The 16453-nt window shown below is 43.6% G+C and overlaps 1 protein-coding gene across 1 annotated transcript in view; it reads left to right on the top strand.

Moving 5' to 3' along the window:
- The first annotated feature begins 12772 nt into the window (after window positions 1-12772).
- Window positions 12773-16453, top strand: part of GRHL2 (grainyhead like transcription factor 2) — a 156832-nt gene continuing 153151 nt past the window's right edge. Inside the window, exon 1 of the mRNA XM_045899198.2 lies at window positions 12773-12910. Coding sequence (XP_045755154.1) covers window positions 12891-12910 — 20 coding nt within the window. The 5' untranslated portion in view covers window positions 12773-12890. The remainder of the gene's footprint in view (window positions 12911-16453) is intronic.

The following is a 16453-nucleotide window of genomic DNA, read 5'->3' as shown; positions in this document are numbered from 1 at the left end:
TAAGACTGATCAATGGGTTTAGGTGGTGACCACCTAAGAGCTCATTCTAAAGTTTCCCATTAACCATTCATCATATTAATTTCACCCATTGATGATCCCAAGTGAGTTTTGAAGAGGAATCTTTGCTACAACAGACCTGGCCCACTGGTTCCGATTTACTTAGAGCAACCCATTATACAGTTGACCCTTGAATAACACAGGTTTGAACTGCACGTGTCCATCTTATGCAGATTTTTTGGATAAATACAGTATAGTACTGTAAATGTATTAACTCTCCTTATGATTTTCTTAATAACGTTTTCTTTTCTCTAGCTTCATTTATTGTAAGAATACAGTATGTAATACATGTAACATACAAAATATGTCTTTATGTTATTGGTAGGGCTTCTGGTCAACAGTAGGCTATAAGTAGTTAAGTTTTGGGGGGAGTCAAAAGTTATACATGAATTTTTGACTGCACAGGGGGTCAGCACCCCTCATCTCTGTGTTGTTCAAGGGTCACTGTACTTCTTTGCCCTGAACCCCCAGAAGATACAGCTTCCATGTCTGTATGTATCTCCATGCTCTAGACAAGTGCTCCATAAAGATTAATGTGCATATGAATCTTGATAAAATGCAGATTCAGCTCAGGAGGCCTGAGACTCTGTATTCCTAATAAGCCCTCAGGTTATTCCAATATTACTGATCTGTGGCTACACTTTATGAAGCAAGGCCTTAGTGCACCTCTAACATCTAATATCCCACAGGAGCTATGGGTCAGTCAGAGATTTCCTGATGATATATGACAACTGGCCCTAAGAATTAGGGAGAACATCAGAATTGGGCAACACTATAGAGCTCTCTTCCTGGCAAATCTGCCCTCTTCTAACATGGGAACTACTACATGGGGACCAGTCATGGCCTCAGAAGCCCTCGTTTATATGGCTTCTGCCTCCAGTGCAAGAGCCCATGACCATCACCTTCCTGCTGGACTGGACCATCTAGACTTAGTCATCTCCTCATCCTCTCTTCATGCGCATCTCTGCCTGAACCTCTGCAAGTGGAGATGGAAGAAGTACAGTGAAAACTATACTGTGCTCTGGTTTTCTCCAAAACCTAGTACACTGAGAAGGGCATGGACCAGTTTGTGCCACAGAGACCTACCTACTATCTCCACAGTACCGTGGAAAAGGTCAGGGCTTTCTGCCAGAGCCACCCAGGAAGAACTGAGATCATATGATGCAGGGGATGGAGGGAGCTGTATCAAGATCAGGGCAGATAATAAAAGTCAATCATCCCCATCAAGTAAATGCTACAGACACTTGCCCTAGATTTTTTACTGTCTGACTCTCAATGCTCCCAGCTGGCTTTTACTCATGTATATGTCTTGGCTTGATATCCTAGATCCGTGGCCTAGTTTTAATATCACCTTTTGGCCCATTTACTTAAGTTTCCTCCAAATACTCTTCTGGCATTTTTGCTCCACCTCCTGATTTTCATTTCAGGTCTGTGACTCTGCTCATAGTTGTGATTTTGGAGTCCCAAGCCTTGGACAAGGTCAGTTCCCTCCAGTCTGTAGCCCTGCAGATCTCACATCAGACCATAATCAACTTAGGTTTCCTTAGCAGAAGACCAGTGGGGCTGGATTCAGGCAATTGGAGTTAGATTGGGGTAGGTCTCAATTCATAGATTAGATTAGATTAGATTGCCCCACGTGTACTGAGGAATTGCTGAAGGTTTTCAAACAGGGAAGGGGCAGTCTCACGGTATTAGGTTATTTGAATATGTTTTTCCAGGTTCAGACATTGTCAAGAGTATATTGAAGCATCAACAGTGAACATGCCTCATTAAAAATCTCAGAGAGAACATTCTGTTCTGCTGTAGCCCCAGCCATGGTCTCTGGGTTCTCATTTTGGCATTTTCCCTTGGGTAAATGTCACCTCTTTTCAGTTTATTTATAGTTCATTTAGACCATCAAAGCAATAATCATTCCCCAAATAGGGAGAGATGCTCTGATGATCAGTGGGATACATGAAAAGCATTTTTATACGAAAGTGAAGGTGAAGAGGGCAGTATTAATATAATACCCGACAGCTACCCTCTCATTTTCTCCTTGTGTTATTTCAACTTGTGTTATTTCCTTCAAAACCTTGCCTAAAGTATTTTTCTTCTATGAAGTCATTCCTGACTAAATCTACCACATTTTGATACAGGAGGAACTTCTTCATATTCAAGGCTAGGAAGTGGCATGGCACATGGTTTGGAAAAAGGCAGATCTAGATTCGAATCCCAGATCTGCTACTTACATTATCCGAAATGAAGGTCAATTTTTTTTAAAAAAGATTTTATTTATTTATTTGACAGAGAGAGAGAGAGAGAGCACAAGCAGGCAGAGGGAGAGGGAGAAGCAGCCCCTCCCCCGCTCCCCAGCAGGGAGGCTGCTGCGGGGCTGAATCCCAAGACTCTGAGATCATGACCTGAGCGGAAGGCAGACGCTTAACCAACTGAGCTACCCAGGCACCCCTAAAATGAAGATCAAATTTATCATCTGTATTATGAAGTTATCAGTACTGTGGTATCTGTTGATTTTTTTTCTTTTTAACCAAAGGTCAGTCTCCCATTTTTTCTTGCTAAGATAACCCTTATTTGTTCAAACGTTGAGTGGAGATTCCTTGATATCATGAAAGTTGGATGCGGCTCCTGAGCTATACTGGTCATATGACTCAGTGCTGGCCAATGAGATATAAGAGGAAGTTTGATGGGGGATTCTGTGAAAGATTTTCATGCCTGAAGTGAGTGCCCTGTCTGTCTTTTGCCTGCTTTTAAGTTTGACCTATCTCATAGGGTACTACTGAAAACTTGAATGAGGAATCCAGTTTAGCACCTAAAATACAGAAGGTAGTCCATATACACTCCTGGAATTCACTTATTTATTCAACATTGCTGATGAAAGTACTCAGTTTGATGTTTCTCTCAATCGAAGTCCCTCAACGGACCATGGAATAGTTGTAGAATGGGAAGGATGCACATGATTTAGAGTATTTGTCATGTATTCATTCATCACATATTTACTAAATGGTAGGTAAGGTGTTGAGCTCTGGGGAAACAATGATGAACCTATAATAGGCATAATCTCTGTCCTCCTGGAGCTTAGAGTCTAGTGGAGGGGGATGGCCAATGGTCAAACACCACTCAAGTAAATGTGAAATTACAACTGTGATAAGATTTTCAAGAAGAGGAGCATGTTGCTACATTGACAAATAATGGAGAAACGTATCTTCCCAAAATAACTACCCCCAATCTGAGAGAGCCAGAGAGGCTTCCTTGAGGATGAGATGATGAAGCACTGATCTGAGGGAAAGTTAGGAGCTAGTCAGAGGAGGGAGAAAAGAGCCAAAGTTTAGGGAGATAGAGTAGTAAATTCAAAGACCCTGGGCAAGAGGGAACATGATTTGTAGTTTGCATTTTTATTTTTAAAATTTATTTCGATCGAAACTGTATAAACATATAGACATATGTGTATAAGATATATACGTGTATAAAACGATATCCATAGTTTTAAAAGTCAAATAATTACATTAAGTAATAATATAGACTATAACATATTGAAAAGTAGCAGTCCATGCCTCACCCCGCCCCACTGTCCAATCCCACTCTTAAGAGGCAACCTATTTTTATGAGCTTTCTTTTTAAAATTCTAGCATTTACTCCGTATTTCTAAATAATATGCTGATTGGCTGACCCAGAATACATTTCCATGTTTTTCTTTCTTGCCTGCCTCCACCTTAGAGTTTGGGAAAGCTAGATACCCATTTTCCAGCCATCTTGCGAGAGGGGTGACTGTGTGACCCAGTTTTGGCCAAGGACACGAAGGCATACTGGCGGCTTCTAATGTCAGTGCTGGAATTGCTTTCCTGATACATGGCATCACTGAGGCTTACACCATCTCTTTCCCCTTCGTACTGCCTTAAACATAGACATAATGGCTAAAGTTGAAGGGATCATCTGTGTCCACAAGAAAAGGCCAAGAGAATCTCAGAGATGCCGAAACTGAGCACCAGAACTGAAGCAAGCAGCTGATAACTTTCAGATCTTTTTTTTTAAAGTGAAGAAAACAAAATTTCATTTTTCTAAACCACTGCTAATCAGCCTTGTTGTGACTAGCAGCTCAAAGCATTCCTGACTTAATATTTATGTCACTAGTTTTTGATTTATGAGATTTACGCAACAACTACTGACTTTCTATTATAGTCGATGATGACATTGCTCTCCGTCACAACCTTCCACTTCCTCCTCCCCCACATGACACCACTATCTTTCTCCTTCCGCCTTCCCGATTGAGTTTTATCACCAGTTTTAGGAAATTATCATTCAGTAATTCCATTATTATGATCATATGAATATCATCTGCTATCAAACCAAGTAGGTACTAAGATTAGTATGATAGTATTTCCACTCTTATATAATTTCTTTCCCCCTGGAGCTACTGAACGCTAACTATGTACTTAGTTTTCTCTGTGCCTATTGCTAAGACTTTCCACACCCTCAAAGAATTTCTCAATATAACTTTCCACAATGTTAAACGTAATCGTTGGGTTCCACCTCTACCACCACCCAGAGACCTCTGTTGAAAGAGAGTTTCATTGCTTTCTGAGCCTGTGACAAGGCCACCATTCTGACCTCCCTCAAACTGCCTCTTCTGTTGGCTCCCCTGTTTTCTGAGTCTTAAAGACCACCTCTTTCTTGGTTCTGCCTTGTTCTCTAATTTCTAATGGAGCAACTGTCCAAAATCTTTCTGAGAAAGAGTGCAGGAGAGGCAATTTGAGACTCTGCATACCTGGAACTGAATTTTATTCTACTTTTATACTTCATTGATAACTTGCCTAGGCATAGAATTCAGTACTCGAAGGTATGGCTTTTAATATCTTCAAGGGGCAGTATTGTTGAGAGAGCTAATATATTCTGATCCTTGAGCCTTTGTGTTTGAGCAATTTCTCTGCTCATTTCATTTTTACTCTCTGGAAAGGTCAGCCCAGAAATTTAATCATAATTGCTTCAATTTACGTCATTTAGAATCCACTGTCCTGAGCACTACAGGGTCAGATCAATCAGGAGACTCCTAATGCTTGAGTTCTCAAAAACAGTATTTTATCTTTCCTCTATAAGTTTTCTTTCCAACATTTTTTCCACTCTTTCTTTCTGAAACACCTATTAGTCACATATTAGGCCTTCCTGACTGACTGCTCCTTCAATTTTCTTATCTTTTCTCTCTTATTGCCTATTTTGCTGTCTTTTTATTCTACTTTCTAGGAGGTTTCTTAGATTCTATTTTCAAGTATACGATAAAAGGTTCTATTTCAGCTTTTATATTTTAATGTCCACAAACTCATTTTGGTTCTCTGATGATTGTTTTATTGTTCTTTAATAGTACGCTGTTCTTGTTTCATGACTGCAATACCTTCTGATATATTAATTATATAATCTTTATTCCATCCCTGTGTTGTTTACCTCAAAATCACTCTCTTAATTACATTTTTGCACTGGTCTTTTTTTTTTAAATTTTTTTATTGTTATGTTAATCCTCATACATTCCATCATTAGTTTTAGATGTAGTGTTCCATGATTCATTGTTTGTGCATAACACCCAATGCTCCATGCAGAACGTGCCCTCCTCAATACCCATCACCAGGCTAACCCATCCTCCCACCCCCCTCCCCTCTAGAACCCTCAGTTTGTTTTTCAGAGTCCATCGTCTCTCATGGTTCGTCTACCCTTCCGATTCCCCCCCTTCATTCTTCCCCTCCTGCTATCTTCTTTTTTTTTCTTAACATATATTGCATTATTTGTTTCAGAGGTACAAATCTGAGATTCAACAGTCTTGCACAATTCACAGCGCTTACCAGAGCACATACCCTCCCCAGTGTCCACCCAGTCACCCCATCCCTCCCCCCCACCCCCCATTCCAGCAACCCTCAGTTTGTTTCCTGAGATCAAGAATTCCTCATATCAGTGAGATCATATGATACATGTCTTTCTCTGACTTATTTCGCTCAGCATAATACCCTCCAGTTCCATCCACATCGTTTTGCACTGGTCTTTATACTTCATTTTGGAGGCTTCTCTCAAATATGTGGTGATCCCTGGCCTTGTATTTGTATTTAAGAGTATGGCATAAAAAGCTTATTAGGAGCTCCCTGTGTGAGGATGGAACTTGCTGACTGATGGGGGGAGGCACGGGTGGTGGTGGTATAAGTCTGGCTCCGGGTTCTCTAAGACGGGTGGAGCGAGCTAGGAGATGGTGTCTCCCTGATGAGCATATTGCCTTTTACTTATTCCCCTTGCAATTAGGTCCAGTGCCTCACTCTTTTTTTTTTTTTTTTAAGATTTTATTTATTTATTTGTCAGAGAGAGAGAGAGCGAGAGAGCACAAGCAGAGGGAGCAGCAGAGGAGAGAGAGAAGCAGGCTCCCCACTGAGCAAGGAGCCCAACGTGGGACTCAATCCCAGGACCCTGGGATCATGACCTGAGCCGAAGGCAGCCACTCAACTGTCTGAGCCACCCAGGCATCCCACAACATCATATATTTTTAAAAGATTTTAAGTAAATCTTTTTTACTTTACAAAATCTTAAAAGATTTTAAGTACACCCAATATGGGGCTCAAATGGACAATGCTGAGTTTGAGAGTCACATGCACTCCTGACTGAGCCACCCAGGTGTCCCTCAATGCCACACTCTTGATGGTTGATGTACCCTAGCCTAAAGTCTGCCTGGTTCCATCTGACACTGTCTCCTGCCAGCATGGAGTAGGGATGGGGTTTTGGGCTGAGCTATGTCTCTCCTAAATTCATATGTTGAAGTTGTAACCCCCAGTGCCTCAGAATGTGACCGTATTGGGACATAGGACTTTTAAAGAGGCAATTAAGATAAAATGAAGTCATATGGCTGGGTCCTATTCCAATATGACTAATGTCCTTATAAGAAAAGGAGATTAGGGGGCGCCTGGCTGGCTCAGTTGGTGGAGCATGTGACTCTTGATCTTGGGGTTGCAAGTTCCAGCCCGACATTGGGTGTAGAGATTACTTAAAAATAAAATCTTTAAAAAAAGAAAAGAAAAGGAGATGAGGACACAAGTGTGCATTCACAGTGAAAAAACTATTTGAGGACACAGCCATAAGATGGCCACCCACAAGCCAAGGAAAGCAACTCTGCCAAAGCCTTGAATCTTGGACTTCTAGCCTCCAAAACTATGAGAAAATAAATTTTTGTTGTTTAAACCACACAGTCTGTGGTATTTTGTTATGGCAGCCCTAACAAGCCAATACAGATGGAAGCTTGATTATGCTTCTGGGGCTGGGGACCTAGGGTATCCAGATTTTGAATCAATCCCTCTGGTTTCACCCCTACCACTTCCACCTTCAGTGGTTACTGGAAACTTGATCACTCTACCTTTATGAGGTTCTGCAGGCAAACCAGGCTTGATCCTCAGAGCCTATAGATGCTCAGGTTTATCTTTCTCAGCTCAGCTAAGTCTCTTCTTCCTTCTTTAGTCACTTTCCACTCCCTGGATTTTGTTGTCATCTTTAACCTTCTCATCTCCTCTCTTATTCTTCTATCAGTGGGACTGCAGGAAGAAGTAGAGATGAACCCAAGTGTTCAATGCACCCCGCTTTAACAGGACCAGAAGAATTATTATTAATGGCCAGCCCAAGAAACAGAAACATTTGCTATCCTGAAGGAAATAAGCAAACCTCAGCTGACTGAGAGCTGAATTCCATATCACTAGTTCAAGAGCCTTCATGGAATCAGTAAATGTCCATGCAAATACACCTATCAGTGCAACTATGAAAAACACAAGTGGCCCCAAACTGTAAGGAAACTGCTCTTAATGCTCAGTTGGTTAAGTTATAAATTTCTCTGTTGCTTTCAAATTCAGAAATCCAGGTACATTTCATTCTTCCCAAGGTTTCTTCTTGGGGATAAGAGCCAATCAAACAAGTTAGTGTTTTTATAGTGCAAAACAGTATGGCTCTGCCGTGGATTCAGTGACAGTCATGCTGTAGTGGCCCTGTGTATGATGGGCAAACAAGCAGCAGCCAGACTTGTTTCACTAGAACTATAACCCTTTAAAACTTGAGATTTCGGCCCAGATGCTGAAGTGGCCACCTTCTCCCAAAGTCTCACTATAGAAGATTCACCATAGGGGCGCCTGCGTGGCTCAGTCGGTTAAGCGTCTGACTTTGGCTTAGGTCACGATCTTAGGATCTTGGGATCCAGCTGCAACGGGCTCCCCTCTGAGTGGCGAGTCTCCTTGTCCCTTCCCTTGTCCCTCCCCCTCAGCCCCCCCGCCGTCCCTCCCCTTGCTTGTGCTGTTTTTCTCTTTCAAATAAATAAATAAAATCTTTAAAAAAAAAAAAAAAAGATGCACGATAATAAAACAACAATTTAGTATCAAATACTAAACTTTTTACTTTAGGAAAATGTAATTGGCCAACATAATAGATGCTAAAGATTACTACTAAAATGATAATAAACAATTCTGTTTTTCTTGCCTGTGAATTTAACTACAACTTTAATCTTATAAATGAAATAATTTAGTTTAAAAACAATACTCTTTTATGACTAGCTTTTTATCTGAAAATTTACTTTGTTGCTGCCACCTAAATGACCATCAAACCTTAAACTGTGCAGAAACTTTTAAGTCCATGATGAATACTGTGGCAAATTCCAGGCTCATTTTTTTGATGTGCTAATTGCTCCAATTAAAGACAGTGGTCAACCATTATATAAACAATCACTAGGTTGAGAATGGAATAATGTTGAAGAAGAAAGGAATCTTGACCATCACTGACCAATAAAAAGAAAGGTTTGGCCATAAATGCTGGTTTTGTTTGCACCAACAAATTTGGGATGGATAAATTTGATAAAAGCTTTTGGATAAATTTTTTTACAAAATATATATATATATTTTAAGATTCTATTTATTTGTCAGAGAGAGAGAGAGAGAGTGAGCACAAGCAGGGGGAGCTGCAGGCAGAGGGAGAGGGAGAAGCAGGCTTCCTGCTGAGCAGGGAGCCAGATGTGGGGCTCCATCCCAGGACCCTGGGATCATGACCTGAGCCACCCAGGTGTCCCTGGATAATTTTTTAAATGGCTGCAAATTAAAGATGACAGATTGACTCACACTCGTTTATCTTGTTTCCTAAAAAGGACAGTAAAGGAACATAAAAGATAAATACACAGGAACATAGGGCACGAAGGAGGGATCATCCGCAAAACATGTATTTCAACACAAGTCTGCAAGATGGGGTGGATGGAACAGTAGAAACTGGTTTAACACAACAGCAAAAAACTACACTTTAATGTCATCCTAGAGGTCAATACAGAAAGAGCCTGATATGCTACCAAGCTTCAGAGTGCCCCGGGTCCAGAGATCATCAGAGGGAGATGCTAATGAGTGGCCCCAAGATCCCAGAAGTTGAGAAGAGGTGAGTGGCAGGGGCCTGAGTGAATGTGAGCATTTGGAGTTGTTAGATCTTCAGGTCCCCTGACCCATTTCTTGCAGCCAGGTGATTACCTCCAGCTGGAGAAACAGCAGAGAGACTTGTATGCCAGGCACAAAGAAAGGCAGGAATAAGGTACCTACAGAAGAGAAAAGAACATGAAAAATCGCATAGTAAGCAATGACTCACCTGGACCACTTCCCCTGAGCTGCTTCCAGAATATCAGCAGCCTGGTGAATGTCCCCTCAGGCAAGAAATTGCAGATATTTCTCCTGAGAAACTGAAGAGCCCAAAAGAAAAGAAGAACCTATGGAAAGAAGAGCCTCCACCTGATCACCATACAGCAAGCCCACTCCTTCCCACCCTTATACATAAGGTTTCTGGTGGGGTTTTATGACCTCATTCTTAAGTATGAATGGAGAGTCAAAGGTTTGCAGACCTTTGATGGAAGCCTTCAACATGGTGAAATTTCAGAATACTAGAGAACTAAGGAGCATAATTATGACATTTCAGAATATTAGAAATAAAGGGATTATTCTTCAAGTTTCTAGAAAGAAAAACTCCAGGTCACAAAGAAATGGGAATCAGGATGGCATTGGAATTCTCAGTAGAAACACTGGATATTAGAAGATAAAAGAGCAATTTTTATCAACTTTTGAATGAAAAATTTCAACTTAGAATCCTACCCTTGGTCAAATTTTCCATCAAAAGGGTTGAATAAAGCCATTTCAAGTTTTGCCTTCTGTACCCTTTCTTGGGTTTTTACTGGAACATGTGCCAGGAAAAATGAAGCAGTAAACTAAGAAAGAAGGCACAGGACAAAGCAATGGAGTTTTTGCTCTGGAGATGAAGGAATGTTCCAGATGACAACTGGGCAGCAGGTCCTGAGAGAAATTCATCTCCTTTGGAACAGGAGGACAGTGGACTTTTGGAGGGATGTTTCAGGCGGGAGGGGGAGGATGGAATTATTTGATCACTTGGAAAATAAATTTGATAGTCATTTGATAGGTATGTTGTAGAAAGAATATAAGGATGGGGGCATAACAAACTAAGTAAACAGATTGAAAGGTTTTATAAGAAAGAAAAGAACCACAGTACACTAGTTGGCTTTGTTGTCACTGGTATTTGCAGTCACCAGCTACTCACCACCCCTAAACTGGAAAAGAGCTATGTTGGAAGAATGGTGGAAGGGAAAACTGTATGAGGTCTGAAAAGGGCTAAATCCTTATCTAAAGGCAAAAGGTGGTCAAAGCACAACAATTAAATTGATAAATCAAAAGATAGCAGTATAAATTATTTAGAAATGGGAAGGTCAGGGCGCCTGGCTGGCTCAGTCTGAAGTCTCGAACTCTGGGTCGTGAGTTCAAGCCCCACCATGGGTGTAGCGATTACTTAAAAATAAAATCTTTATATGAAGAAGAAGAAGAAGAAGAAGAAGAAGAAGAAGAAGAAGAAGAAGAAGGAGAAGAAGAAGAAGAAGAAGAAGAAAAGAAGAGAAGAAGAAGAAATGGGGAGGTCAATGACAAAAGAGATGGCTAAAAGTGGAATGTGGATGCCTTTAGAAAGGAGATTAAGAAGGTAGAGAAAAGGTGGGTATTGTATTGTCTTTTTTTTTTTTTTTTTTAAGATTTTATTTATTTATTTGACAGAGAGACACAGTGAGAGAGGGAACACAAGCAGGGGGAGTGGGAGAGAGAGAAGCAGGCTTCCCGCCGAGCAGGGAGCCCGATGCGGGGCTCGATCCCAGGACCCCGGGATCATGACCTGAGCTGAAGGCAGACGCTTAACGACTGAGCCACCCAGGTGCCCCGGGTATTGTATCGTCTTAAAATATATTATCTTTAAAAAGTGTGTGCTTATACTGTGCTTTATAAAATTTTTAAATTCACTTGGGGAGCATAAAACATGGAACAACCAAACCTTGTCTCATAATGTAATTTTCAGGAAATATCTGATCCATAAAGATTGAAATAGAAGTTGGGTATCATCTCTGGCAATGTAGTATTAACTTGAAATAAAATACGATATAACTCCCATGCCCTCCTTATTTCTATGATTCATATGTATGGACTACATTCCTGTCAGAACTTTCACCAATATTCTTGAGGAACAAGTGGTTATAAATTAAACCTTTGGTAATTTGTGTGGTTCCCAACCAGAAGACCCAGAAGCACAAATAAGTCAGTTTCATCCTGAATTGTTTCCATAGCAACCATATTAAGCTGGAAGGATAAAGCACCTTTGTAGTGGCTGCTTCTATTGAATTACAATGTAAATGTTGATGCCTGCCTGGAAACGTCAAATGACAACAGGTTAACAGAAGGGATTCGGTGGTTGTTTGCAGCTCTGGAATCCCAGGCTAGAGTTGAGATAGAAGAGACAGGCCTGGGCCATCTTAGCGTCTATTCACCCCAAATCTTCTCATCCCATCAAAACCACCCCACTCTCCATCTGCCCAGCTCATGAAAGGATGCTCATCTCTGTGAAAATCTGTAATCTACCTGATACCTTACACATGAGGACACGAAAAGTGTTTGTTCTGGATAAGAATGTTAAAAATGCAATTACACAACAGACTCGGCAATCTTTGTGTTTTCCCCCCTCTGAGCACAAAGTAACCTTCAGTCCCTCACTCTTCTGACAATGTCAAAAGTCCTCTTAAAGTGGGTATTCAAAGCCTTGCGGTCATGCTGCGCATTTGATTCCGGTTGGCTTGGGGTACCTGAGTTCAGCTCTCCATAGGCCTTCCGTTTGACCCACAATCCCTAGTGGTTCCAAGTGTTGCTTTTTTTCCCTGCCCCCCCGCCCCCACCCCCGGCCGGCCTCCAGGAAGAACGAAAGCGTGGCGTGAAGTCTACTCCTAGCCCTGACCCTCAGCTCCCACGGGCAGCTGCAGAGCTGCAAGCGTGCCGCCGCTCCACTCAGGTAAACTACGGAGTGAGTTACCTGCACTTGGAGAAGGGCCTTACCTGAGCGCGCCTCTGCCAATGGCAGCTCACCTGAGGGAGCTTCGCAGCCAATCACCGTGCAGCTCGTCCCTCGGGCTTGTATCCTTTAGTGAAAGAATTCAGCTCCTTGCGAGAAAGTTACCTGTGGCCGCCCAAGTCCGCCACTTTCTGCTCTGTGGCTGCCCATTGCCACGATCCCGGAGGACTCCGTGCCGCCCCGCCGCCTCCGAGCTCGGGCCCCATGTGAGGGGCCCCCCCTTATCCCACCTTTCCGGCTAGGTGAGGGCGCGAGCGGGCGAGCGAGCGAGAGTGGTGAGGGGGGACGGAAAAGCAGAATTACCTGTAGCTCTTGTTCTGCCATCTCGGGCGCTCTCACACACCTTCACCTGCACAGACTTGAAAGTCCAGTTTCACCAGAGGCTGAGGCTCCAGGAAAAGGGGAGCGAGTTCATTGGATCAAACATGTCACAAGAGTCGGACAAGTAAGTGGATCACACGCGCCGGCTGCTGCTACTACCGCTTTGGGCTGATGGCAACTGGTTTGTTATGTTTTTGTTTTTGTTTTTTTTAAGTTGCTATTGTTGGGTTTTTTTTTTTTTTTCTTTCTTTTTTCTTTTTCTTTTTGGTGTATCCAGACTTTTCCAGATTATGTTTCTACCCTGGTTAAGGGGAGAAACCCTACAAGAATGTGAATGTTTCATACCCCCTTTGGGCCTTGATAGTAAAGTAGGTTTTCCTCTTTCCTTCCTCCCTTGCGAATGAGCTCAGCTCCCGTCTCCCCGGGCGAGGACTTGCATATTGACAGAGGTTTTGGTAGGAGAGGGCGGGAGGCCTGTTATTCTCCCTCTCTTGAGTTGCTCCCACCGCTTCAGGCTGCTAAGGCCATTTGGAAACTCATCTGAGTTCCTTCGATTTGTGCAAAGGGCCTGCGAGAAGAGCGGGTCTTGGCTGCTTTTGTGTGAGCGCAACAAAGAGCCTTTATACTGGAGCAGAAACGGCCATCTTCCCGTACTGGGGCAGGAGAGTGCGTGTGTGCGCGCCCGCGTGTGCGCCCCTGTCGCGAGGCGAGGCGCGGCGCGGCGCCGGGCGGCCGGGGTCGCGGGGGTCGCACCCCCGCCCCCTCCCCCCCCCGCCCCCCCACCCGCCCGCATTGTTCGTTCGCCCTCCTCAGGTGCGGGAGCACAGGGCCCTACGGAAGTGCGGGGAACTGATTTGAGGCCCCGCGTTTGCACCTCCGTGGCGCGCGAAAGGGCCCCCGCCCCTGATCGAGTCACCCACGTCCGGACGACGTGTGCACGCCCCTGCGAGCCCTCGGCCCTCCGCGGCCCGGCCGGCGCAGGCGCTCCCTGCCGGCGGCCGCCACCTCGGGCGTGGCTGGCGGGGCGGCGTGGGTCGCGCCGGGCCTTCTCGGGCGGCTGGGATGCCCAGGCGGAGGGCCCGGGCGGCAGCGTCCGGCTTCCCGCGCCTCGAAGGCAGGGCGGCCGAGCACGTCCTTTCCGTCCTTTCCGTCCGGGACGGGAACTCTGGACTCGCCGGGATCGGCGGCCTGCGCGGCCCGACTCGCGGGTCTCCGGGCCGCGGTCCGGTCGCGTCCCGGCGGCCTCCTGCAGGCCTGGCCCCCGCCTTGGGGACGGCTTTGTGCTAGCAGGGGGAGGTGGGGCCGAGGGCGGGAGCGGGAGCGGGAGGGAGCCGGAGGTGGGTCCCGCGGCCTTTCTCGGGATTAAGTGGCGACACTCCCTTCCCCCTCCCGGGCGCGTCCCGCGCTGGGAACTGGCCGAGTCCTCTTGGAAGTGCGTCTGGGCCACCTTTTTGCTTGTCTTGGTAACTTTACTCTGGTGTTGTGGCCACCCCAAGGAGACCTTCCTGAGGGTGACCCCGTCAGGGCAAGGACCGGGCGCCTGGAGGCCGCCGGTGCCTCTCGTAAGTGGCCCGTGCCAGTCCCGAATTGAGCGACCCTGAGCGGGCCACGGGAATGCCCTGAGGACCTGTCCAGGGGTGGAGGGGCGGACCATCTTCAAAGTTAAGCCGCTGGTAGAGTAGGCGTATCCAGCGACACAGGCTGTCATACTTGAACCACAACAACAACCCCCCCAAACCACTACCAGATAGGAGTACAGTTTTACCCACCAACGAAAAGCTAACTGCTTGGCACACCCCGGAGCGGGAAGAACTGGTGTTAAAAACGCTGGAAGAGGGTAGAAGTAGGGATAGGAAGGTGTGTGATTGTAGGAGGATACCCCTACCATCACCCCCACATTCCCTGTAGCCTTGTGGAAATCACTACTCGAGCTTGAAAACTTAAGTAGCCAAAAGCCGGAGCTGACAGCAGGATTTTCTGGATTGTGTTGATCTTCGTGTCAAAAATGGTTGCAAACCTAGTGAATATCGAATAAAACTTCTTGCAGTTCCTTAATTAAATCGCACGATTGACATTTGGTTGCACTGCTTAGTTTTGTAATCCAGCGTGACTCAAATGAATTCGGAATGAAAATGGGTCGATTTTTATTTTAACCTGTTATACCTAGCACCAACAGACAATTTATTTAGTATTGAAAGTAAGTTCTGCGTTAACGATCTGGTTTACCACGATGCATTACTTAATTTTTATGGGTAATAACTATTTGGGATTCCAAATCCTTACATTTAATGAAAGTAGCTTTTATCTAGTCACGCTTTCCAAGACTTAATTTTGTATCCTGGGAAAAGTAATGCCAACAAGAATACCCATAAAAGACTGTTGGACCCCACTTGCCTCTCTCTGCCTGGACTATTGAGAAATGCTTGAAATTAATAAATGATATTTGGATTATTTTTGGGAATTCTAGTTTTGTTTTCTTAATGTTAATACTCTAATGGAGGACCAGAGGGTGGGTCTGGGTTTCACCCGCCTGAAGCTTATGCAACTGTGGGTGTTAGGTGGGGTGGTGGTGTGGGCTCTTAGAAAAAGAGCAGGAGAGCAAGTTACTGGGGCTTCCTGCCAGAGCAGGCAAAGAGTCCTGAAGCTTGAGCTTTATCAGCTTCATGGTAAATCCACCTAGAGGGCCTGTCTGTTTTCGAGAAGTAACCTAAAAGAATACACACAGGATATTTTTCCATAAACCCATCAAAGTGTAGGTAATCTTTTGGCTAGCATAGGACGATAATTCCAGGTAGCAAGTCTGGACTGAAGTAGCATCATCTTTTTTTATGGTTATGGACTTTTCAGATTGAAACGTTCTGCTTTTTATGTTCTGTAATGTTGACGCTATCACTAATTAAAGCAAAGTATTTTTAGGACAGCCTGTCTTTGTACATATTTGAAGATTCTCTGTTCCGCCTTAAATTTTATTGAAGATTTGTGATGCTGGTCAACAAGCTTGTGTATTCTAGCAAGGCAGTGATAGATTTAGAAACCTTTTTTTTTACTGCCAAAATATATAAAATATATTCAGGGAGAATATAATATTACATATATGAATATAATTTTATTTGATACCCACAGGTATTTTTCATTACACAAATGTTTTCTGATTATGAACTCTTTGCAACACATTCAGATAGGCATTATGAGAAAGTAAAAAGATGTATAAGGTGAGCCACGTCCTCAAGGGGCTCACACTGTCATGGAAGGTGAGACATGAACAGACATAATTTTAATTAAGCCAATACCTGTTAAGTGCCTAAAAGTCACAAAGTAAATACAATAATGTATTCATCAGATCCTGATATCACAGTCCTCCTCGCTATTCACCCCACTTTTGCCTAGGATAATTTCTTCTGGTCATCTTATGTGTTTTAAGGAGTCTGTCCATTATTCTAGAAAGGAAACAGAAAATGCTCAAAGTTATAGCTATTTTGAATGGTATAAACTTTCAGGTAACGGGATAAAACATTCTAATTAGACTTTCTACTCTTTAGTTTTATAGATGCATGTTTGTTTCCATTTGGCTATATAAAATATATTTTAAAATCACAAATATTAAGAAGTAATCATATCTTCCTCACACCACTAAAAATATCTATTCATTTATTCAACAAATAAATCT

This window comes from Mirounga angustirostris, unplaced genomic scaffold (assembly GCF_029215605.1).
Source record: "Mirounga angustirostris isolate CCGP_5_RB_7025 unplaced genomic scaffold, mMirAng1.0.hap1 SCAF_4, whole genome shotgun sequence".
NCBI classification, from domain to species: Eukaryota; Metazoa; Chordata; class Mammalia; order Carnivora; family Phocidae; genus Mirounga; species Mirounga angustirostris.
This window is presented reverse-complemented; position numbering and strand designations above follow the sequence as displayed.